General features: G+C 39.8%; 1 protein-coding gene across 1 annotated transcript in view; it reads right to left on the bottom strand.

Moving 5' to 3' along the window:
- Window positions 1-2,124: 2,124 nt before the first annotated feature.
- Window positions 2,125-27,284, bottom strand: part of CYP7B1 (cytochrome P450 family 7 subfamily B member 1) — a 137,562-nt gene continuing 112,402 nt past the window's right edge. Inside the window, exons 5-6 of the mRNA XM_020811783.3 lie at window positions 16,781-16,959; window positions 2,125-8,694 (exon numbers count right to left, since the gene is read on the bottom strand). Coding sequence (XP_020667442.2) covers window positions 8,407-8,694; window positions 16,781-16,959 — 467 coding nt within the window. The 3' untranslated portion in view covers window positions 2,125-8,406. The remainder of the gene's footprint in view (window positions 8,695-16,780; window positions 16,960-27,284) is intronic.

Genomic DNA, 27,284 nt, shown 5'->3' on the forward strand with positions numbered 1-27,284 from the left:
CTTGGATGCCCAGGGTTCAGCTGTAGCCAGGAGTGCCATTGTACAGTTAAAACTATTATGTCAGCTATCCCCATTCCTTGAAAGGTACGATCTGGCCACAGTGACACATGCTTTAGTTACATCCTGGCTGGATAACCGTAACACACACTATGTGGGGCTGCCTTTGGAAAGCATTTGGAAACTTCATTGGGTCCAAAACACTGCAGTCAGATTGTTAACCAGGGCTAGTTACAAGGATCATGTAACGTCTCTGTTACCGCAATTCCACTGGTTTCTGATCCATTTCTGGGAACAATTCAAAGTGTTGGTTTTAACCTTTAAAGCCCTAAATGGCCTGGGCACAAGCTATCTCAAGTAATGAACTCTTTCTGTTATGACACACATGATCAATTGGCATCGTTTAGAAATGTCAATGTAATTAGTATTGTTAACAATGGAGCAAAATTTACTTTAAGATCAAATATCCTGTATTTGTACAAAAGTAACAAGTAAAAAACAAGATTTCCTCACTAATCGTAAAAGATTATTTCACACAATTCTGAACACTGACACAATGTAGGCCACTCTATGAAAGTCTTAAGCTATAAATGCTAAGGCATAGGCCAACCAGAGGTAAACAATGTGAAGCCCAACTGATGCCTATGACAAAGAATCCAAGACATGTGTGCTTTCCCCTGTATTAAATATGTCAGATGTGGTACCCCACTAAGCCTCCAGTTTTTAAAGTACAGTATTGGAAAACTTTATGCCAATATTCCTGAAGACTCTGCATTCTCTCTTGGGGATGAGCTTGACTGAACTCAGCTGGACTTACTTTTTAGTAAACATGCTCAGGGTTGCACTGCTAATCTTGACAAGGCTATGGAAAGTTTTTGGATCCAGATTAGTTTTATTCCACAAAGAACAATTGTCCGCAGGTATATTGGTATCTGTACATGCCAAATGTAAATAAAGGAGGTACTTGTACTGGAGTGCTTGCTTGTTATGACCCTTTAAGAACATGCTAAATTAACATAACGTCTATTGTTTAACTTGGAGCAGGCAATCTTTCTGCAGTGCCAGCTGATTAATCAGATGCTGTGTATGCGTGTCCGTGTGCATACATGTGTACATGCTATTCGTCTCTTCATTCAGAAAGCAGGGATGGGGAGGTTTAGGCCTCCCTATCTTGTTCACTGTGACCTATAGAGAAAACTCTTGTGAGGAGGGTAGGAGGCAAAAGCTCTTTTATCCTACATAAACCCTCACTGAAATTGCTATTTCTCCACCTTTGGTTGCAGTGGTGAAACAGCAATCCAAATCTCAACATCACTGGGGAGATAAGATGAATACTTCTCATGCATCCAGCAATCCTGATGGAGATGATAGCTGCATTAGAACAGTGGTATTCTCTCCTTGGCTATGTGTTAATCAACTGGGTAGTTGGAAAACTGAGTGAGGTTTAGCTGCATAGCAATCACCTGGACTGACTATGGGCCACAGGTAGATTGGGTTGCTCTGTCCTAACTTCAAAAGGCAAGACAGGGTTGAAGGGAAGCCCAGAAATGTCCCACTGCCAAACATGTCCCAGTGCTAAAAAGTGTGGCTCTTTCTATATGTCGTTCCTTGAGATCAGAATTTTGTGACAATTTGCCTGTTAAAGAACTTTGAAGAAAACAGAATGGTTGCCCTGAACAAGATATTAAGAGTTCTTGAAAGAATGTCCACAGATGTGGCCATTTCTGGACTAGTTAAATTGTACCCATTGTTATTTCTGGAGCCAACGTTCAATTATAAGTTCAGCAAAACAACTATATAATGGAACAAAAATCCCATTTATATTCTGCCTAATTTTAATTTTGACTTACCTGTTAATTTGTTATTCTGTATATGCCTAATAAAGGTTTCTGAACTGAACTGAGTTCAGCAAAACCCGTTTTAAGATTCAGTAAGTCTATTTTGCAGTGATAAGGCTCAGTCTAGCACATCTCAGTATGTTTCTATCTGCAGGGAATGTTTGAATGGCAGCTGGGCACCTAACAGCCAATTGTGCTCTTCTCTCTCTTTCATTTGCACATTTTACAAATGTTCTGCTATTGGTTCCCACACAGGCATTTCAGCTAGCGATCAGTGATTAATCTGATGTATGCCTTGATTTTTTTATTTGACAGAGTGCTATTACATCATCTTATATTCCAACACATGACATTTAAAATTCAAAATACAAAAAGAACAGCATGAATCAAAATACAGGTCATGTTTAAAACAAATACCTGCTTTCATTTTTCACAGTTGCTACCAAAAGGATGCCAAAGCAAGACTGATCACAAATGTAGTAGCAGACACTTGACAGTGTACATTTATGCAAGAATGTTTATGTTCAACATTGTAATAATGCCACAGTTGCCTTTTGTTCCATAAAACAGAGTGTGATGCTCTAGCTTGATTTTGAGCTGTGACTGACTATGCATTAGGTATAATATGTGTCTACAGACTTACAGTGCAATCACTACTTAGTATGAACATGAAACATGAGTAAGCCAGTGGGTATGGACTACACACAAGCCTTCCATTAGCCTGTCAGTCCCAATATATTCAGTTCAACTACATCAGCAGGCAGAAGATGGAAGCTTCTCAAGTGGCTCTCCTACTGTGGGCAACAATATACGAAACTGTGGTTGTCTTAAAAGAAAATGCGCTCACGCAATCTGCAACACAACCATAATAGCTATAATTAAAGAATTATGGATCTATTTGGTATATTATCTGTTGCTTTTTATCAGAATTTAGGTTGCTTTTTTAGATTACAACTCTTATAACTCTCAGCCAACTAGTAGCCATGCTGGCTGGTGGATGCTGGGAGATGTGGTACAAAAAGGTAATCTTCCCAAGTTTTGCTTATTATACTCCTGCACTTAACAGGCACCACCCATTTTCAGAAAATAAAGACTTCCTCCCATCCTGTTGCCCCCCTAACAGCCATATCACAATGAAAGGGATTCCATGGGGACCTTGGGACCTTCACAGGGGCAGCAAGAGGATTGGAAAGTTATTTCTGGAAAACTGCCCTGGCTGTTTTCATCAACCTTATGCAGTGTAGCTACATGAACAGGATTACAACCAATTATGTAAAAAAAAGTCTGAGAACCAATCCTTAGTCTAATATAACTGTGCTATCACTATATGAACATGTGTAGGGAGGCCCTGAAAAAAATAATCAAGGCATATTAGAAAGTCTCTGGAAATGTGTAATTATACGGCATAGGCCGCAAGAATGTGCTTTCACCATTCGGTAATAATGTTTGTGTTGCCAAGTAAATTTTGACTTATGGAGACCCTTTTCAGGGTTTTCCAGGTAGGGAGTACTCAGAAGTTCTTTACCATTCATTCCCTTCTTCTGCAGGCATCCTGGGACTGTGCAGTTTGCCCAAGGTCACACAGTCTGGATCTTCTTGCGTGCACAGTGGAGAACTCCACAGCCAGTTAGCTAACTCACTGAGTTATCTCACCATTTAGATTACAAATGTCTTTGTTTTATGCCACAATTCAGCACAATCATCTTCGTAAAGCATAAAATCCCATTATAAAGCCTCACCATTTAGCAGACAGTATTGGCTGTCAATCTGCATTGTCCACATAAACTACATGGAGGAACATGCAGAATTCTATTGTAAACAATAACTATTTTGAGGGAAAGTGTAGTGTTAGAAAATAAATGTGGTTCTTGTGCATGTGATCTCTAAAATTAAGCACCGCCATATTCAGCAGTTACATTTTAGCCAAGAATTTCTAGTATTTCTGCTTTTTATTATTTATTCATTTATTAAATTCATGTCCCCTCTTTCTGCAAACCAGTGGCATTCAAGGTGGCCAGCAGTGATAAGAGCAAATACAAAAGGTACAATTAAAACATAAACAAAATTAAAACACATTACTAAAAAGAAAGTTATAAACCACAACCAGTCAAAGCCCTTTGAGTAAACATCTAGTTTAGATCCCAAAGCTCTCTCTGCATAGAAAAGTGCTGTGGTCTTTTTAGTGGGCCAATAGCTCCACGGATGGAGAAGTGCTTGAGATGGAAAAATCTATCAGTTTTGTTTTCTCCTACATTCATTTTTTTAAAAAACCCCGAAACCCAGTTTCTTTCAGTCCCAAATATGGTTGGTGTTGCTAAGTGTTGTCAAGTTGCTCCCAACCTATGAGTGAGTGATCCCCAAAATGTCCTCCTGTCCTCAACAGAACTGTCCAGTTCTTGCAAACTCAAGCCTGTGGCTTCCTTCGGGAAGCCAAATATGTAGTTTCTCAGCTTTAAATCCTCCAACACAAATAGGCAATCTGCGAGTTCAAAAGGAATTCACTTCCATTTCTACTGACCAAATTAAATAGGTGCAACTGTTCCCAGCATGAAGATGGGGAGCCTCTTAGAAAAAGAAGTTACAATCCTAATTCAGTCCTAACATGATGAATGCACAGGGATTCCAACCTAGACTGAGGTTTGCACATTTTTATGCACTCTTAAAATGCTTCCATCCTAAGGCTGGATAGATAAATCTGTCCGTTTTGCTTTCTCTCACATTCAAAATAGTAGAACACGAGGGAAGTTTATCGTTTCAAGGTATCAGGTAATGTCTTAGGCACAGGGCAGTGCTCTCTGCTTCAACATACCATCTTTGCTTGTATAACAGCAACCCAGAAGATCATGCTCAACCAGTATTGAACAGAACTCTCCCCAGCGTACAAGTTTCCTGCTTAATGCATACACGGCACCAGACTTTTCTCTGCACATAAGAAGTCTGTGATATCATCTCAAGTAGTAACACCAAAGGTAGAAGGATCCAAACTGAGAAACCAGACTGAGGTGCATCCACTCTTTTCAGGTTTAACAGTCACATCAGCAGAAAAAAACACACATGTTTAGTAGCGATGGGGCAGAGTAACTTTTGGAAGGCAGCTACTGGGCAGCAGCAGGAGTGGAAAATGACAACGGCAGAGGCACTTCAAAAGGAAGTGATACTCATGGCAACCCTTGTTAGTACTGCACAAAATAAGGTAATTGTAAACCACTGCTGAATACTTCTGAACATTTCTTATGTTGAAAACCCAATTATGAAACAACCCAAAATGAAGCAAGAGATAGTGCTGGAAGAGCAGACTGCCAGGTCAGAAGGTCGTCAATCTGCAAGTAGAGGAAAGCAAAGAACAAGTACAAATAGAGCAATATAAAGGGGAATAAAAGCTTCTTTACTGTAAATACGCTAGAAGCAGGAAACCTGCCAGAAAAGGGGTTGGCCCTCTGGATGGGGAGGGAAGGACAGGGGACCTAAAGGGGGACTTGGAGATTGCAGAGAAATTAAATGAATTCTTCACGACAGAAGACTTTGGGCAGATTCCGCTGCCCATACAGCCCCTCCGGACTAATGAATTAAATCAGATACAGGTTAAAAGAGAGGATGTTTTAGACCTAACTGACAACGTCAGGTTACCCACCTGTAATTGTAGTTCTTCGAGTGGACCTCTGTGATTCACACCCTGGGTAATCTGCGCATGTGCGGAGCCTCGTTGGAATATTCTAGAGCTTCTCCAGTAGCAAAAAACCACATTAGTGTAGACCCCTCCCCCTCAGTATATGTACCTTGGCGCCAAAATTTCCCCTTCAGTTAGGTCAACCGCCGCATAAAACAAGCGTGGTGTGACAGTGAGGTTGGGTTCAGGATGTGTGAATCACAGAGGTCCACTTGAAGAACTACAATTATAGATGAGTAACCTGTTGTTCTTCTTCATGGCCTCTCTGAATCACACTCTGGCTGACTAACAAGCTGTCTTATGCAGAGGAGAGTGTCACGCCAAGGTAGAGGATAACACAGCACGTTCAAAAACCGCATCAGATTTCTGCTGAATGTCCAATCTGTAGTGCTTGATGAACGTGGATGGCTGTGACCATGTGGCAGAATCTGGAAGGAGAACACCAAAAAGAAACGCCGTAGATGTTGCCACTGTCCTGGTAGAATTAGGGCAAACAGATTGTGGAGCTGGCAGTTGAGCAAGCTGGTAAGCTAGGTGAATGGTAGAAGCAACCCATTTAGATATCCCCTGTGAGATCAATTGAAGACCTTTAGTAGGGAGTTGGTAGCTGACAAAAAGTTGAGCTGAACATCTAAAGGGTTGCATGCAGGCTAAGTAGAAACAAGAGCCCTTCTCACATCCAAAGTATGAAGGATTTTTTTCCTGAGGAGTAGCTAGAGATGGGAAAAAGGATGGAAGAACCAGCAGTTGGGACAGATGAAACTGGGAGACAACTGTGGGCAAAAAAGAAATATCTACAAACAGCTTGACCTTATCTGGATAAAATTGGAGATAAGGGAAACTGGATTGCAAGGATGCAAGTTCACTGGTATGATGTGCTGACGTAACAGCAATGAGGAACACCATCTTAAAGGTGAGGAGTTGAAGTTCAGATGACACTAGGGGCTCAAACGGGGCCCTTGTAAGTCTCTGAACAACCACTGTCAGGGACTACTGAGCTGATGGTGGACACACGTCTGGATACATGTGCGACAGTCCTTTAAGAAAATGTTTCAGAGTAGGGTGTCTGAAAAACTTAGCTGCTGGAGAGGTTGGTGATTGGTAGGCAACGACTGCAGCAAGATAAACTTTTTCAGATGAAGCAGAAAGCGAAGGACCGTGGACAGAGAGGGATTGTCTGAAGGTGGCGAAGACACTGCAGTAAAGGACTGCAATTCCTTCCATTTATACATGTAAGCCCTCCTAGTTGAGGGTTTCTTTGCCTGATGGAGGACATTCATCAGGGAGGCAGAATCCTCCACGCTGCCAAATGAAGGGCAGGAAGATTTGGATGAAGAATTTGATTTTTGTTTTGTGTAAGGAGGTGAGGCAGGTGGGGCAGGTGATAGACATGTTTGGAATCTATAAGTGCTCCTATGTAATGAACCAGTCTTGTGGGTTTTAACTTGGACTTTTGTATGTTTACAGCGAGGCCGAGATCATGGAGGAGAGACAGTGTAAAGCAGATACCATTAAAAGGGGATTGGATAGATTTCTGAAGGAAAAGTGCATCACAGGTTACAAGCCGTGATGGGGATGTATAATCTCCAGGCTTAAAAGGATGGTACCTCCAAATGCCAGGTGCAGGGGAGGGGTATCAGGAGACTAGTATCTATTTGTCTTGTGTGCTCCCAGAGGCATCTGGTGGGGCCACTGTGAGATACAGGAAGCTGGAACAGATGGGCCCATGGCCTGATCCAGCATGGCTCTTCTTATGTTCAAATGTTCTTAAGCATATAGATTAAACCCAAAAGGACATCTAGTGGTGGATGTGCACAGAGGCAAAAGGAAATTCTAATGCTGCAGAAGACATAACATTGGAACATGAAATGTGAGAAATATGAATCAAGGTAAAGCAAAAGTATTTTTCATCTCCATATCTGTTCAATCTGTATTCAGAACACATCATATGGAAATCTAGATTAGAGTCAGATGGAGGAGTGAGAATTGGTGGAAGAAACATCAGTAATTTAAGATACAGAGGTGAGAAAATATTACTGGCAAAAAGCAGCTATGATTTGAAAGACTCCTGGTGAAGGTAAAAGAAAAACAAAGCAGAAATCAGGAATACAGCTGAATATTAAGAAGGCAAAGTTCATAACTAGAGAAGAACTACATAACATTAACATTGCCTATGAAGAAACTGAAATTATCAACAATTTTGTATACTTTGGGTATACCATCAGTTCAAATGGAGACTGCACCCCAGAAATCAGAAAAAGACTGAGACTCGGAAGGGATAGCAATGAAGGCACTAGAAAAAATCCTCAAATGTAAGGTAGACAAACGCCAAGATCATCTTCATTATTGTATTTCCAACTACTATGTACTAATATGAGAGATGAACAGTGAAGAAACCCAAGGCAAAAAAACCAGTGGTTCATTTTAAAAAATAGTGTGGAAGAGAGCTTGGCAGATACCATGGATCATCATAAAAACAAAGTGGTTCCTAGATCAAATCAAGTCTGAGCTCTCTAACCAAAGGCAAAAATGATGAAACTGAGGCTGTTATATTTTGGGCACAGAGAACAAGACTCTCTGGAATAGACAATAATGCTAGGAGAAGCTGAAGACAGCAGGAAAAGAGGAAGATCAAATAAAACATGGATTGAGAAGTAATGGCCTTTAATTTGCCACTTCTAGGGCTGTTAATGACAGGACATTTTGTAAATCTCTCAATTCATAGGGTCACTATGCGTTGGAGGTGATTTGACAACACAGAGCAACTCAGCAGCTATCAAAACAAACCTCATACATAAATTTAAAGATACCAGGATGATATAAAAACCACACCATATTTAATAAAAAGTAACAGAGGGAATCAGAGTAAAATTTGTCTGTAATCTTGACAATTAAACTACTGCATTAAAACTTTAGCTTGTAACGAAAGAAGATATCAGAATCTGGCAAAAGGATCCCAAGGCCAACTCTACTGTTGTCCAACCCAACATGTTTATCTTCCACTAGTTCCATATCAAAATAAGAAATGAGCAAAAATAAACACAACTTAATTTCATTAATTGCAAGGAATCTCCCAGGACACATGCCACTTCCAGACCCAAATGGCATCAAAAAGTATTTAAGCTTCTTTCCTTGTTTGTAGAATGTTGTCTTCTTCTGTCCATTTTCAACATAGCGGTCAAATTTATATTTCTGAAAGTGAAAAAAAAACCACACATGACAATGAATCTGGTGATTATGAAAATGCCAAAATAAGTCTAAGAGGTGATCTGTTAAGAAGTCATGGATGGGGAACATGCAGTTCTCCAGATGCTGCTGATCTCCTACATCCCTCCATACTATCTATACTGGTGGGAGTCACAGTCTATCAATATCTGGAGGGCCATAATTACTTACTCTTGATCTCAATCAATAAACAGTCTTTGATTTTCTCCATGTTACTTTCAGAAGGCAGTGTTACACTTGTGCCTTAAAAGTATAATAGAGACAGATCTAAGACAACATGCATTTGGAAGCATGTCCTGAAATTGCACATTTTATTTTGTGAACAGAACTGCCATTCCAGCCGTATTTTTTTCTACAAGCCTTATGTAACAGATCCTGCATACTATTTGCCCCATCACAATCAACATAAATGAACGTCTCACTGGAATTGTGCCTAGTGATCTTGAATTCTATACACATCTTTAGCCGATGACTCAACATGCCCTTGTTCATGCAACATTTTCCCAGTACAATCCATCCTAAGCATACTCAAATATCTGTATTATTTGGTTCAATGGATCTCACTCCCAGATAAAGGCGCATATGATTTCAGATCAGTTTTTTGGGAGGGAGGGGAGGTTTAGGACTTTATCAGTCCATGGATGAATTCTGTTCTTTAAACTACACTTGCATATGGGAGCTGATCTTGCCAGTAGGGGGAAATTTTCAGTAATTAAAGATTTCCTGCTTCCATCTTTTGTCTCTTCTGATTCACATATAATCAGTCTCATTGTACACGATCTGCTCAAGCCTTAGGATGGAAACAGAATTTTTAAAATTACAGTAATGTCATCTGGTTTGAAGGACTGCTGGTAATTTAGGAGTAACTACTTGTGTCCTGGGGCTCACACGGCTTGTGCACAATGAGGCTGATTACATATGAATCAAACAAGCCATGGGACAGAAGAAGGAGATCTTTCATTACAGAGAATCTTTCCTCTTGCTGATGCCATCACTCACACATGTGGAATATTATTTTTCACCCATATAATATACTGAGGTGGGGAGTCAGGGCTTGCAGGATTGAAGACCCAGGACTTCCTGATCAGCAGGGACTACAACATCATCCACCACCTCACAGAGGATTCACTGTTCCCTCTGAATTTAGCTGCAATCCTCATTGTAACAGGAAACAAAACAGGTTTTCCCAGGAACACGATATTGTTGCAAACAATTCTTGAAATGCAAACTATTTGAGGACAAGTTGGTCTAGAATGGACATTTAAGAGTCATTAGCTTTACAGAAGACCTGCTCCTCATTTGCTGATATGGCCTGATCCCTTAGCAGTAGCTATGGCTGCTATTACCCCCACAAGAATGTGCTTCTTGTGGGGGCAATAGGCAACTACAATTCCACATGTACAATTGCACTACTGATTATAATCATATGTTATTGGACAAAAGATTATTTGAGCAGTGTTGTTCCAAAACATAGGGAAAATCCTTCCTGAGCACAGCAGGTTAGTCAACTTTATATTAGAGAAGGGGGTTAGTACAAATCAGGAAATATTTTAATCATAAATAGATTAGAAACATGATCATCTTAGATTTTTGCTCAAATTAACTTTTATACAAATTAATCAGGTGCGATCCTGAAGGAGGTGGATTACTCTAGCTCCTTATGCTCTTAGCAGTGACTTTATGTGAAAATGAGGGGGGTGCAGACATAGGCCCTAAAGAAGTTGCTAAGACTGAGGTACATTTTCTTCATTATATTTCAAAACAGCCTTTTCTATACAGGCACTGCCAGATGTACTGTACTATAAAATTTCCATGTTGGCTGAGGAGTGATAAGAGTTGTAGTCTACTCATTTAAAGGGTACCAGGCTAGAGAAAGTGAGTGTACAGTCTTCAGGTACGAAATGTCGAAAATTTAATCTCAATTTGTTCTGTTTTCAGGAGTCTCATTGGAAGCAAGCTACAACTCCACAGTCTGCGAAGTCCAAATTCTGAAAGTTTATCTTCAGCACAATAATGCAAAGGAGACACCTTGTGTAAATGTTGTTGAATACCTTTGAGTGATTAAGAACACAATCAACATCAGCAGAAATCACAGTGATGAGTGCCACAGGTGTGGCATTTCAAACGAAAGGCTTTGTCACATTTGGTTTTATTCATTTCAAAAAAACGTAAATAACATATAACGCAAGATGCTGCAGAAGATCCAGATATTTTCCCTGAAGAAAATATTTGCAAGCCTTCTTTGCTGTTGCAACGACAATGTTGTGGTTTTAATGTTTTGTGCATAATTTTGTGTAGCTTTACTTTTTGGGGCTACAGCTCTCAGAGCTCCATGGCCAGGCTCATGTTATCTGACGGATTATGGAAGTTACCTAAAAAAATACTTCCAAGCTCTGATGTTAATTTACATTTCAATTATTCTTATAAGCTACACTGGCACTAGAATAAAAGGCTGCTTATACAGGCGTCAACAAAAACAAAAGGCATACACACATAAGTAAATGAATGACACATCTACACCTTAAACACCAGTGGACGTAAAAGTGGTAGTTCCATTCCAAACAGGGTGCCTCAGAGGTACTCACACAGAATGCATGATTTACATGTCTGCTGTGGACTTCGCAAGTGTGTTCAGTCAGTCTCCAACTATATCCATAGCAATCATGTCTGCTGAATAAAGCATGGTGCTTTCACTCAGCAGTTCCCAAACTTGGGCCCCCAAATGTTTTAGGACAACTCTAGAAGCCCTAGCTAACTCAGCCAATGGGGAGAACTCTGGGAATAGTAATTGATGAATATCCAGGCCCCAAGTGTGAAAACCACTGTTGCAACTCAGTACAGTATGCCAATTAACAAGTAATTCCCTAAAGCTGACAGAATGCATAATGTTGAGGAGATCAGTGCTATTTCTAAAGTTTGGAAAAGCTATTCTATTCTATTCTCTTGGACTACAGCTCTCAGTGTTTATGCTAACTAGGGCATTCTGAGAGCTGTAGTATGACAAAGTTACTTTTATATATATAAAGCTCCCTGATTTTGCTGCGTTCGGGACTGCCTCTTTGCCTTGGCCTGCTGGACAAGGGTCTCTTCAAATTGGGAGAGGCCGTGATGCAACGCCTGCCTCCAGGCTGAATGCTCAGAAGGTTTCCCGTCTGTTGAAGTCCATTCCTAAGGCCTTCAGATCCCGCTTGTAAGGGCTACTGCTTAGACAAATATATCGGCATATTTTGATGCAAGTGCTATCTCTGTATGACACGAAACAGGTGTGGCAGATCACGCCATAATCATACAGGGGCAGGAGTGTGAGCTGCCATGGAATGTACTCTTAGGTTAAAATATCTTTCCTACTTCCTAATTTGATTTAGGAACCAGTTCAAGATCTCTAATAACAATGGCGTGCCATCCAGTTAACTCTCACTTATAGTGAAATGTTTTTCAGGGTTTTCTAAGTACAAAGTATTCAAAAGTGATTCATCATTCCCTTTTTCTTGGGGCAGCCTTGGACTTGCAGCTTGCCCAAATCTACACAGACTAACTTTTCTCCTGGGGTACACAGTGGGGGATAGACATTCCAACCTCTGGCTCTATAGAAAGATATCCAACCCACTGAAATATGCAGTCAACAGGATATCTAAAGGATCACCATTTCCCATTTCAGAAGACTGTTTTTGACATCCCTTTCATGAGTACCCTTGCCTCCTCTAGGTTAAGCAAATTGCTGGGGAAACACAGCCTTCTCTGTGGTGTCATGAAATAATAATAAATGTTTTATTACGATCATTGACCAGCAAAAGTAAGGAACATTGTTTAAATAATGAGACATAAAATCAATCTAAAAACACTAAAAACGTTTGTGTGTGTGTGTGTGTGTGTGTGTGTGTGTGTGTGTGTGTGTGTGTATAAAACTACATTCATACATCTTATTAAATATCTCCTGCCTCCCTATCGTAGACCTTATCTATGGCTATTGCATGAAAACCATGGGAAGGTATCCCCATCCCTGCTTGATTTTTATCGTATTTAAGAACTTCTCCATAATATTTATCTATTATTTTCAATTGCTACATGTTCTCTCTCTTTCTGTGTGCTCTGCCTGCTATGCTTTTGTGTATTTCATTCCTGTTCTAGGTTTTTAAAATGTTATCATTGTTGTGAGCTGCCTTGGGGCAGTGTATAAATTCCATAAATCAATTACTCAAATAAATATTGTACAGGGAAGCAACATAAACAGCATGCAAGCTCAGAGATGGACACAGATGGTGTGGTGGAGACAAAGCAAACATTTAAGTAGTGATGAGTCACATGACACCAGCCAATGGAAGTTCTTCAGTGGAACACAACTAGATATAAGCTGTGTCTCTTCAGATATAGTTGAACCTCTTTAGCTCTAGCTAGCCTGGCCAATAGTAGTGTATGAGTTCCCCACCACTTCTCATTTCATTTTATCTCTAGCTCACACTTGTCCTAATACAAGGACTCAAGGTAGTTGATCTCACCTACAGTATACAATGTTTTTGTGGCTTCTTAAGGTCTCTCATTTCAAACTGTTTGTTGTCCATAAATGGATAACTGAGCCTCCAGAAAACTCTGGGATATGGTTCTCCATTTAATTACTATTTTGGCCCCTACATGTCACAGTAGCTCAAAACTGTCTTTTTTACAGAATGGAGAAAAGGTCTTCAAGATCTGACAAAAGTAGGTGGACACAGCATGCTGGAGTCTAGGGATAGTATAAAATGCAGAACAGTTTGCTCCTCAGACTCTCCCTGGCTGCCCACCTTTATGTTAAATTAAAAAACTCCAGCCATGAAACGACTGCAGTTTTCATGGGAAACAAATGGTAGTTTGTTGCATGTACCTGCTTAATTGTACAATTGATACACAAATTACAGTCTGGTCTGTCTCTGTTTCAAATGTATTTAATTACAAGTTCATTCAATCTACTTTTCATTATCACGCTATGAATTTTCTTTTTAAAAAATATGAAATAATTATGTATTCTTATTATTCTTATATATAGGTTTCTCTTTGCATTTTATTTGCAGCTTCTCTTAAGGACCTGTGGATTTTTTTTCACCAATTTCCAGTAATAACCCATTTTTTTGCATGCTGTTTTTGAGCTAAGAACTGCATCCCAAAATTTGGAGAAGCAAGAAATCTAGTAGATAACTGTTATTTCTTTCATTCTTGAAATGCAATCTAGAGTGGTTCACTTAAAAATACACAGCAGATAAAGTCTTCTTTGAGCTTCACTGATACCTTTAAACAGCATTTAATGATAACATTTCATTCTGTATGGAGATACTTTGGCAAACATTATCTTTTGTACCAACCTGATCAAAGAGTGGTCGCAAGATCAGATGGGCGGGATATGTATGTATGTATGTATGTATGTATGTATGTATGTATGTATGTATGTATGTATGTATGTATGTATGTATGTATGTATGTATGTATGTATGTATGTATGTATGTATGTATGTATGTATGTATATATGTATGTATGTATGTATGTATGTAGAAAGAAAGAAAGAAAGAAAGAAAGAAAGAAAGAAAGAAAGAAAGAAAGAAAGAAAGAAAGATTATCAGCTGATGTTCTGGTCCTACAGTGGGGTCTCTACTTAAGAATGTCCCTACTTAAGAACAATTCTACTTAAGAACAGCTCCGTTTGCTAAATTTTGCTTCTACTTGAGAACAGAAATTCTAGATAAGAACAGGAAAAAAAAACTTTCCTGCTCTTTTTTTAAACTTAGGTCATCTTAGGTTAAAAAAAAGTTCTCCCCCTAGTGGTAGAGTACGTATTAACCAGCTTTGCATTAGTTCCTATGGGAACTAATGCTTCAATATACGAACGCAGCTCTACATAACAAAAAAACAGCCAGAACGGATTAATTGGTTTTCAGTCCATTGCTTCAAAATTAGCTTCATCAGAAGTGCTTTTAACACTGTTCCCTGACCTAAGAAAAAAAGAAAAAATATCCCCCTCTAGTGGCAGAAGGCGGAATAGCAGCTTCCCATTAGTTTCTATGGACGGAAAAGAGCAGATACGGATTAAATGGTTTTCAATGCATTCCTATGGGAAATGCAGATTCTACATAAGAACTTTTCCACTTGAGAACCACCTTCCAATACGGATTAAGTTCTTAAGTAGAGACCCCACTGTATTGCCATTTTTGTCTATGGTGAGGTAATCCTCAAAAAATAGAGATGAATTTTTGTTGTTTATTGCTGTTGTTCCTGTTGTTGTTATTGTTGCTGTTGTGGTGATTGGAAATGTGGGCTCCTGAAAGAAGCTCTTCAACTTTGTTAATCTTGCAGTTTCCAGATTTCTAAGCAATTGAGCAGGCATTTGAAAGTGCATTCCCCTGCCACTTTTATGTTTGCATACCTTATGCAGTGTTGGAAAAGATTACTTTTTGGCATGGCCATGTGGGAGTCTGGAAGTTATAGTCCAAAAAAGTAACTCTGGCTTTATCTGTTTATCTTTTTCCACCTTGCTCTCAACTTTATAAACTTCCTAGATATCTACAGACACAGGATTGTCTGGCAGTAGAGAAATGTTTTTAGCTAGTGGCTCCCAATCTTGCGTGACCCAGGTGTTCTTGGATTGCAACTCCAAGAAATTTTCACCACATTGCTTATGTTCAGCTACACATGCTGCAGTCCAAGAACACATATGGTTACCCAACGTTGTGAACCACTGTATTAAGCAATTCCAGTTCATTTAGCTAAGCATAAGCAATGCATTTTCTCTGTGTCAATTTCCAGAGAGGTAGTCTGGTTGCAGCAGAGTAACAAAGAGTGCTATGGCTCATTAAAGACAGGAGATTTTTATCTGGAATACCTTTTTTTTTTTTACTGCAGCCTCTGTACTTTATCAGATGCAGTCTACATCTAATGAATGGAGCTGCAGTCCACCTTTTTTGTTTTATCTGTGGTATAATTTTTCAAAAAGTAGAAATATAATTAATTTTTATTTCAGTAGATTGATTCTAGCATCAATTTCCACAGTCCCTTAAATCTCCCTGAAAACCTGCTCTGCAGAGCTGGGCAATCTGGGGTAAGGGGTGACACTAGGGCCTCCAGATAGAGGACAAATTAGTCAAATTTCCTCGGCTCCTGTCAGTGGAATATAAATCTCAATGTGATCCACTATGTCCATTTTCTTCTGGATCTGTCTATAATTCAAAAGTATTACAATCAGAGGCTGAGAATAATTGTACACATCACCAGCAAAAATGTCATTAAAGCAATACATAACACATGGAGAGCCATGGCAGTGATTTTACAACAAATTGTTAGTAAAAAACAGCATTTTTCTTCCTATATGGCATCAAGACAGTAACAAATTCCTTTGTTAAAAAAAACAAAACAAATTCAGGGAGCACAAACTTCAGTTTGCACGCAGATAATAAAATTAAGTCCATTAAGGTTGGATTAAATTCTACATTTTGATATTCATTAACATTTGCTTCAGAAGGGGGGGATTACAAGGAGATGACACAACTACCCTCAAAGCTTCACTGCAGAGCAACAGCTTTACAATCTCAAGTTCACGACACCATACTAATTGACCATGAAAGGGCCAATCCCTATAAAGAGGGGTGAAAAAGCATGTGGCTCTTGAAGACACTGCTATTATAAGGGCTTTAGAGAGTCAATGATGCTTTGGGGCCACTTAGCTAAATGGCCCACATTACTTGCTCTTTAAGCCACCTTCTATTATCCAGCCTTCTCTGGGCACCCAATGATCCACCTCCAAACAAAGCCCACATTTAGCCTCAAGTTTATGGTAGTCAATGCACAATGATCTGTTCTCCTCAAAGGGGTAGCAGTCAGTCTGATCACTGCATTTTCTCTCTCTAAGGCCACGAATCCTTTGACCTGCAGCCACCTTGAAAAGATCTGAAAGTAGGAAGATTTGTTCCACAAGAAGTAACAGCAGCTTCTTTCCCCCCCCTTAAAAAACAAGACAAAAACCTATATATTATAGAAAGCTCAGTTGCTGGATTGTGCCTAAAGTGCTATGTATAATACCAGCTGAATGTTTACCTCAGGATCGTCGTAGACCTCAGGGTGCATGTGCAGAATTGGAGGATATATAACGATGTAATCTCCTTTTCTCAATCTGACTTCCTGATTTTCTGTGAGCTTGAGAACCAAATCTTCTTTGGCGAGGCGGATGTTCATGGAAGACGCACAGATTCGTAAACTCTCATTTATAGCACTTTCTGAATATAAATAAAAAGGAGAGGAGGGGAAAAAAAGAACCCCAAAGCATTAAAAATATGGAAGATGATTGGAAGTTATAAGCTGCTATAGCTGCAAGGGATCTACAGGTTTACTAGAAAAGCACAGCAAGGGAAATGGGGGCGGGGGCTAAAATTGGTAATAAAACTTTCCCAGAGGGCTAGAGAACGCTCTGCAGTTCTGAACTTTTAACTATGATTCCTACTGATAGATCCAATGAATTCTGTTAGGCTTTAGGCAGCACACTGGATGTTGAGTGGAAAACCATTATTTCAGCCTCATGTTGGGGACAACACATTCAGAAGACAGGAAAGCTTTTATGCATGTGTTTATGTACAAAGATAGGAACTCTTTCATTAAATGACATATTTTTCAGGGATCTTGAGCAAATGCCACTTACATGCTAGGGTTTATTAGAAAAAGCATACACTCAGATATTTGTACTAGTAAAGTGGGAGGTACGAGTACCGGGTATTCTAAAGAACCATTAGCAATGTCTTCCACCTCGCATCATGATTTCAACTGCTGTGCTGAGCAAATTCACATTATATGCAGCACTTTAATGAGTTAATGGGGGTGGGTGGGGGGAGCACATCTTCTGTGTAATATTTTGACACAAATCCTCAACCTTTTCCAGAAGCCCACCATAAACTTGGATGGCTCTTGAAGGCAAATGTCCTTGCTTTCCCAATGGCCTTCACCTCTCTTGCTCCTAGCACGACAGATTTTATGGCTAATTTCCGGCAATTTATCCTGGCAGTTTGAGGAGGAATTCCTTTGGGAATAATATGCATAATTTGCATAAATCATTCTGATAACACGCATACCAGCATGTAGCTCCTGTCTGGGGCTGCATCTCTCACTTTGTAATCAAAACTGACTATTTTTCCACCAGCGTCGCTGGGCGCCGTAATAGGCAGCACAATTCCTTCAAGTCATCATGGTGGAAATTAGCCTATTTTAAAACCAAACCAAACCAAAAACTGGAGCTAGGGACATAAAAGGAATCTTCCTACAAAAGATCAATGAGATGTCTGATGTCATGCAATTTGGAATGTATATCAGAAATCATCTCTTATGTGGGATATGAGGCTGGGTGACTCCCTCAAACCCAGAGGTTACTTTACTAGAAAGAGGAGCAACCCCAGCATGGAAACATCTGAAGAAGATAATAACAAACGTTCTTTCACTAAAAATTAAATCTGTCTCCCCATGCATAGCAAATAAAGTGGCCTCGGATGCTTCCTCGCCAGAGATTTTTTTTTTCCTTAAGCGTGCATTTGTCTAAAGAAATGAGGCTGCGGTCAGCTCTGTTTGGTCAGCGCCATGATTCAATGTGACGTACAGTGAGGCTGTGCATATTCTTTTGGACTGCCTTCATTACTATAATCAGGGAGAGTCAAATCGGCTTGTTGGTGACGAAGCCGGCAAAGAACCCTGGTTCCAAAACATGGCCTCTACTGTGGATAGCCACAAGGCACCCGACACGATAGATTTCAACTGGCAGCACTCTGGCTACAAAAAAACTTTATGTGGTACAAAGGCAAGGTCCAGACTCCACACTCTGAGGCTATCTCCAGCCTCGGCAAAATGAAGCTGATAACACCCATTTAGTCTGCCGTGTGGAAATGGTAGCTGACATATGCAATCCCACTGTACACAGAATGAACCAACTGGGTGCTGGGTGGAGTGCTGAGGAGGGGGAGTGAAGAAAACACAAGAACAACAACAACAGGGAGCAAAATAATCAGCAAAGCATTGCTGCTGAGAGAGCAGGTTTCCCCTGAATAGCGCAGGCACCACAGTCACATCAGATTGGCTAATGTTTTCTCCAGGAACCATGGCAGTCTGTGGCCCACTGCGGTATCACAAATGACAATCGGGCAAGCATATCTTATGCAGGAGTTAATCACAATAATGGAGCTCAAAGTGTGGCTTAGTGGTCAGATCATAAATGACAAATCTGTTTTACCTTCCAGTACCAGTTATTGGGTGGGGGGGAGCGCATGGGGAGGCGAGCTTGGCTCTTGCTCTGAGCGATCATGCTGATAATCCTTAGATGACAAAAGTAATGAGTCACATTATGATCAACAAAGGAGGATGGAGCTTGTGTGGGTCTGCGGCAGTCTACCATTAAAATAAACAAACAAAAAAGATGCTGCATTCATTCCACCACCAACAGTCTCTGTACGAATGCCGGAATTCTGTGCTGAAAAGAATGACAACTGGATGATAAAACTGCAGCCCGTACTTGCTGTTGTCATACTTCAGTAGGCACAAGCCAGTGCGCCTGTCAGACCAGCTGGGTAGCTTGGGAGGCCTTCCCTTCTCCACCATGAGGTATAGTAAATTATCCAGCACGGTAGAGCAACATCTGTTTCTGTGCTAGTGCCGAACAAACAAGGCAATTTAAAGCATACCAAGGGATAACCAAGCAGCAAATGAACATGACCCTCATTTTTTCCTCTTTCCTACACACATGAGACATCGAAACTTCAGCACACAAAGAGGGGCTGTCAGAAAAGTTGACGTATTTTCTATGCAAACACACTCACACAGAGAGAGACCACAGACTTCCCTCGTATTGTTATTTTTAGCATCCTCCCACTCTTTTTTTTCTTTTAACATACGTGGCGTTCAATTCACCCAAGATCTTTTTTTAAAAGTCAAAGCTGTTTCAATATACTTATAAATATTCAGTCTTTAAACCTAATTTGCTATACTTAGTTCACATGCCTTCAAGCATTTGTCTTCCAATTTCCACTGAATAAATGCGTACTAATGAGAAATAGAGCAAGCTGCTGAGGCAAAGCTGGGCGACTTCAGCCTGGCCTGCCACCAGCTTGTGATCGGCAGGCAAATTGAGTTAAAATGAAAAGTCTTGTCAGCTGAAATACAACACGGTAGCCAAACAGCAAGCTGTCAATCATCCAGCCAAAACAAGGGACTGCAGGTAATAAAAGGTCACTGTGAATCATTAATGCACTTGGCTTTCATAAGCAAGTTAATTTTAATTAAACATGATCTTGATCTGTGACTGTTTAATAAAAAAACTTACCGCACATAATGGATGGATTGTTAATTTTATATTAAGCATTTAGCATGTAATAGGACCTTATAAGTATCAAGAATGTATGGAATAAAAATAATTGTTGGGTATGCAAGCATTCAGCATATGGTTTTCCTCCATCCATGGTACTGTGGCCACACTATCCATATTTATGGAAAAAAGTCCCTCTGTAGTTCATTTAAGGACTGAAGAGACCCAAGGACAGTAAAAGGTTAAAATGTAAAAGAATACAGTATATGGTCACTGAATGTTTCAAGATAGGTTGCAACACAGTGTGGGTTAGTTTTAGTTCCAACTCTTGAAGACAAGAGCATTATTTTCTTAGCAAGAATTCTGTTGATTCTATTGATATAAATTCCCTAGAATTCAGTAATACCTCAGGGCAAGAATTCTTCAAGATAGGAATGTATGCACCAGTTAAATATATATACAAATAAAATGTATGTGGCAAAAGAGAAATGGACAGACTTGTCCCTCCCATCTAACAATGTTCAGACAGCTTAGCCATAACCACTATCTCTTTAATCATACAGGTTTGTGAACATGAAGAAATACATGGTGAGAAATTATGTATAATGTATCCAACTGAAAAAAAGGGACAATTATGTTACATGAATGGTCCTGAACAAAAGAAAAATGTAGTCTCTTTCCATGATGTAATGAGGAATATTTCAAAGAAGGAAAGTATTTTAAATCTTTGGATGAAAACTTTTTAAATGTACACAGAAACTCTTGCAAAATGGGAGTACTGATTTAGAAAGCAATATATGATTTCTCAGCAAACAGACCCATATACGAACTACAGTGGACCCTCGACTTACAGACGGCTCAACTTACAGACTTTTCGAGTTACAGACTTCTCTGGCCACAAAATTTAGATTCGACTTGCAGCCGGAGAATCGACTTACAGACCAGAAAAAAAACCAAAATGGAACAAAAATAGAATACAAACTGCCCGTTATGGGATTAATCGGTTTTCAATGCATTGTAGGTCAATGGAGATTCGACCTACAGACTTTTCGACTTGCAGCCACCGTTCCAATACGGATTAATTCTGTAAGTAGAGGGTCCACTGTACCCTCTACCCTGCCACAAGTGCAGTTGGTGTTTGAGTCAGCTCCAAAAAAAAGCCATCCACCGGGGAAAAGGGTATTTCAAAGCAATGTACGTACAAGAAGAGTAAAATAGAAAATATATTTGGTTCTATGTTGTAGATTTTATGATTTTTGCACACTGTTTTGAAATTATAGCAGTGGTTTATAAATGTTCATAACAAAATGTACAAAACGTTTTAAAAAACCCAATATGTTGTCATTAAATAATTAGTTACAAGCATCACACTGGCTGCTTAGTGATGTGTGTTGAAGTCTCACATATCTGGAGGGCATGAAATTGGGAAAACATTTTCCCCTTTACAATTAAGGAGGTATACAATCCAAAACCAAACGGCACTCCATCCCATGCCTGTGCTGTTCTATATTGCAAAAGAACTGGTGTATATTTTGCTTTAAGAAACACCGAGAAGGTTCCAAGTTGAAGCCAAGTATTCTTCAGTCAAAATAATTAAATACAAGTGATGCCAAAGACTTCATTCTGTCTGAAACCCTGCAGAGATCCTGCCTGTCAGAGCAGGCAATACCAATGAATTGACCTAGTATAAAATAGCTTCTTTTGTTACTACTGTATGTCTTTTGCAAAGCAGACAAGATACATTTCAAGCTGAAAGAAATCCAGCTATACTAAAACTAGAGAGTCTTCAATTCCACTGGGATCAGATCAATGTTCACATCTAAAGCTAAGCATGACATAGCTGAGGCAATCATACTTTAGATGTGTCATGAAATGGAAAGCTTCGCAAGAAAAGACAATAATGCTAGGAAACGAAGAAGGTAGTAAGAAAAGGGCCTAACATGAGAATGACTCGATAAAGAAAGGCACTTTAGTTTGCAACAGCTGGACAGGACTGACAATGGCACAATCTTTTGTAGATCATTAATTTACAAGGTTGATGTGAGAAGTAAATTGTTGGCACATTCTAGTTATTGGGATGATGTATTGCAGTGTTTTCATCATATTTTGTGTGAGATGCCCAAAGCAAGGGTCAACCAGAGTGTCTCCAAAGATCCTATGGGACCCAACCCAGAGGAAAAGATGTTGGGGACATCACAACCCTAGAGCTGGTGAGACTGGCTTACCAAGTTGAGCCTTTACCCCAGGTTGGTTGAATCGCCAAAAGAGCCAGGTTTGGTGGAAACTACTTTCACCTGAGTGGAGGGAGGCACATTGGCAGCTGATGAGATAATGAAAGAGGAGGAGGAAGAAATCATGGGAAGAGTGAATGAGGAGGAGAGGAGCAATGCCCTGGAGCCTGCAGTGAATCCCTTCATCCTTGTCATGCTCTGTTACTTTTCTTGCTTGCCTAACTGCCCAGCTCCAACCCTGACCCCAGAAACTACGACATGGAAGTAACAGCCTGTGATAAAAGAACTGGACTGCCCCCAGCTGAGCACCACAGCTAGTTAGGCTTCTGTGGCAGTGCCCATGCCTACCAAACTATGATGCGGTTGTGCCAGTTCAAATGGCTGAGACACTGGAGTGGGACCTGCATGTGTAATGGAGCTAGCATCCAAATGCTTGGAGCCAAGAAGCTGGGCAGGAATAAAAAGGGAGTAAACCCAGTCAGAACTGTATCCTGGACACTCTGGTGAGGAGGTTAGGAACCTGGGGAAGGGTCAGGGGGTGAAGGAAAAGACTGAGGCCAAGGCTCAAAGCTGGAGGACCACCATATATACTGTATTTCCCCAAAAATAAGACAGGGTCTTCTATTAGGTTTTGCTCCAAAAAACACATTAGGGCTTATTTTCAAGGGATGTTTTTTTCATGTACAACAATCTACATTTATTCGAATACAGTCATGTCATCTTCTTCTGGTTGATGCACAATGGTGGAGGGTGGGATTTCGGTTAACTGGAGCATATTTTTGTAGTAGGGCTTATATTACGAGCATCCTGAAAAATCATACTAGGGCTGATTTTCAGGTTGGGTCTTATTTTGGGGAAAACAGGGTAGTTCTACCATAAAGTCTGTTCAGTTGCTGCTTGAATCACTCTCTTACACCATGAGGGCTCTTCAATGTTTCCAAGTCTATAGTGGGAGTGGGAGTGTACACATTCTGTAAGTGGGATATGTATATTTGTTTGATGCCAGATTTCTGTGAAAATGGAACAACCATGCTACAAGCCATGATCAGTTTGTTTTTTGCTTTTCAATGGATGCACACAATCAAGATTGTTTTAGTAAAAAATTTTTTTTTAAAAAAAATTCTTCTCCTATGAAGAATTTAATTGTTTCCTTCTGTCCTCTTGCACTTTCAGTCTTTCTGAATAACATAAAGTAAAATGCAATGTAAACATTTCAAATTTTAAATGTGCTTTTAGCTCATTAGTGGAGAACCTCTGGTTTTTCAGCTGGAATACTTCTGCCAATTCTGGTCATCATACTTAAAAAATGATGTAGAGTTCAAAAGTCCCCCCCCCCACAAAAAAAGGACAACCAACCTGCTGAAGCAATTTATCCAGAAAGAAAAGTTAAAATACTTGGTGCCATTTAGCTAAGAAAAAAAAGGGCAAGTAACAGGAGGAATGACAGAGCATATGAAACTTTGCTTGATGAGAAGAAAGTACCCTACATCCTCATCATGTTGGAACCCAGGTTCATCTATGGAACTTGAATGCAGGAAAATTCAGGGCAGACAAAAAAGGAAGTACTTCACATAGCACACAATTAACAGCGGAATTTATTACCACAGGATGCAGAGACACCTGTCAACTTGGATAACTTTAAAAGTGGATTGGGTAAATTCACAGAAGTTGGGGTCATTAGTGTCTGCTAGTCAGGAAAGCTACAGATCCCTTCCAGTGTCAGATGTGACATCCTTTTGTATATCTGCTACTGGGGAGTGCTGTGTGTGTGTGTGTGTGTGTGTGTGTGTGTGTGTGTGTGTGTGTGTGTGTAACTGCCCTTATATCCTTTTAGCAAGTTACCCACAGTTGGCTGCTATGTGAACTGATGATAGGTGTTTGGTCTAGCTTTTCTTATAGTTTTAACTTCCATCAACTCCAGGGAAAACAATACAACATATAGGGCCCCCACTCCTTTAGACATTGAGCTTCATTCAGCTTTCCCTGGAAAGGACTTATGGACTTGGGTGAAAAATAATTTTGCACAAGCTTCCATTGACAAGTCACATTGGTCAAAATTTTGTTGCTTCAGCACAGTAAGCCATAGTTAGAGTAAGCCCATTTGAATCAATGAACTTATGGAGCAGTTGACTCATCAAATCCCCATTGTTTCAGTGGCAACCGATTACTTCATGTAATGGGTCGGTCACTTCTTAACAATCAAAATTATTTTCATGTTATGAAAACTTGAAGACAAGCTCAGAATATAACTTAGCATGCAAAGTTGCACTGCTCACAAGGGTTGTTCGTAGAAACAAGGAAGGCCCCAAATCTTGTTACTTAGCATAGTAAACTGCACTAGAGTAGGTTCATTGAATCAAAAGGGATTTGGTATATCAATTCCTCTATACAGTATGTTTCATTGATTCAAATGGGCCTACTCTAAGTGTGATTTACTTTAGCACAGTCAGTTGCAATTCAAGTAGGCTTGTTTGAATCAAAGGAGTACAGTAGTTGGCTAAAATGTTTTAAATAAATAAATAAATTCCCAATGATTCAATGAGCCTATTCTATTTAAGTCACTATATAAAGCAACAGAATTTTGGCTATTACTTGCTTTACTCTGACCAACACTGACTTTTAAAATAAAAACTGGATCATTATAGCTTTACTAATATAGCCTTACTGTACTTGGACAAACTTGGTACCCCTCAACACTAATACGTGAAATGGTCAGTGAGAATGTGAGGACCTAGCACTGGCCTTTTTATGCCACCAAACACTCCAGCCACTGATGAAAATCTGACTGGGATCAGACTGCAAGAGTGCTTTTTGTTGCTTTGCAGAGCTTCCTTCATGATGATGGAAAGCCAGGATTTCTATCCTTATGGAGGAAATCTACATATGTATGAATAGGTTCCCTTGAGACTGGTACAGATCATATGTTGGCCAGTGGAGGTTATCCCAAGGGGAGCACTGATAGGAAGGAGACAGTCTTACTGGCTTCTTCACTACTTTGAAACCAAACATCTTTATACAGATAGCATGGTTCTAAAATCTCGTGAATATAATTCTGCAACCCATAGTATTATACTGGATAAATTCATTTCTGATTAATATAAAGTTTTTCAGTAACTGCCAATAGAGACAAAGACAACTACTACAACAACCAGTGCAAAGAAATAGAAGAGAACAACAAAAGTGGGAAAAAAAGATATCTCTTCCAGAAGATTCAAGAAATCAAAGCGAAATTTAAGTCCAGAATGTTGGAAGACTAACAGGGAAGCAAACTATCTGACCAGGAGAAAATAAAGAAAAAGTGCAAACAGTATACTGAAGACATATATAGAGGATGTAAAAGGATGACATATTCCTTTGAAGAGAATTTTTATGATGAAGAGCCTGTAATTCTATAAAGTAAAATGAAAGCTGCTCTGAAAGCACCAGGAAGAAATAAATCACCAGGGATAGATGGGTATTGACAGAACTATTTCAAGCCACGTATTCAAAACTGAATCTGTTAAAATGATAACAAGAATGTGCCAACAAATATGAAAACCAAAACAATGGTCCACAGGTGGGAAACGTTCAATGTACATTCCAATCCCCAAGAAAGGAGGTGCCAAGGAATGCAGGAACTATAGGACTTTTAATTGTCCATGGAAGCAAATTGATGCTTAAAGTGCTGCAACAGAAGAGTATTGCAGATGCGCTAGACTGCCAGAAAGACAAACAAATGGATCCTAGATCAAATCAAGCCTCAACTTCCTGTGGAGCCAGCAAACCGAGGTTGTCCTATTTTGGGTACATCATGACAAGACAGAATTTTCTGGAAAAGATAATAAGACAATGCTGGAAAAGGTTGAAGGCAGCAGGAAAGGGGGAAGATCAAATATGAGATGGATTGATAGCACAAAGGAAGTCACAGGCTGAAGTTTACAATAGCTGGGCAAGGCTGCTGAGGGCAGGACATTTTGCCCGGAGATCACTCATTCATCGGGCTGCCATAAGTCAGAAGCAACTTGATGGCACGTAAGAACAATTATACTGGATTAACTCATATTAAATCTGATATTCAGTGAAGACTGTTCTAAATCTTCAGCTAGTCCAAAATGCTGTACCCAGATTTTAGACTGGGACTAATTATAGGAAGAATATAATTCCCCTGTTACAACAGCTTCACTGGTTAGTGGTCTGGTGCTAGGCACAATTGAAAAATGCTGGCTATGACAATGAAGTCCTGCACAGTTTTGGGTCAATAGTATCTGAAGGAGTGCATTCTGCCACACAGGCATGCCTGAGCTTTGGGAACTGCGGGAGAGGCCTGCCACCCTCCAAGGTGGGTTTGGGAGAAAACAAAAGACAACGTTTTTAGTGGTTGTCTCCAGACTATGAAACTTCGTGGCAAGTGGGGCTAGGTACACCACTTCCCTGATGTCTTTCTGCTAGCACATGGCACCTTTCTATACAGACAAGCTATTGACAACTGAAAAGCTGCTAAGGATAGAGACATAAAAGGAAGTGCTACACTTCTCTATTACCAATTGGAATTATTATCTTTATCTGAATTACATTCTGCTTGAATAGGATAACTGATTTCATTATGCTTTAATATTTACAATGCTTTTTACGTACACACAGACACACGCACACTTGCTTTTAAATTATACTGTAAGGCAACTTGCATCTCAGTTTTTTGAAGAAAGGTGAGATAAAAATGAAATGAAATGAATAAATAAACAAACAAACAAATAAATAAATAAATACGATACCCATTTTACAACAATAAACATATATAGGTTGAAATCCTGTTCAAGCTGGTGTAATGTAAAGCTACTCCTATGAAGGGCATTACACCCAGGCAGTCTATATTATGCAATCAATTGCATGACTTTTGTGCAACACACCTCTGGAACTGTTTCGCTGTAAGCTCCTCGGTTCCCGCCTTCGACCTCTGAATCCACAGAACCTGTAAACAGTGACTATAAACCCAAAAGGGTTTATTGAAACCTGGATGGACCAGTCCCAGTTTCAGACATTAGTCCTACTCTCTCAC

Source organism: Pogona vitticeps, chromosome 4, assembly GCF_051106095.1.
Source record: "Pogona vitticeps strain Pit_001003342236 chromosome 4, PviZW2.1, whole genome shotgun sequence".
Classification (NCBI taxonomy): Eukaryota; Metazoa; Chordata; class Lepidosauria; order Squamata; family Agamidae; genus Pogona; species Pogona vitticeps.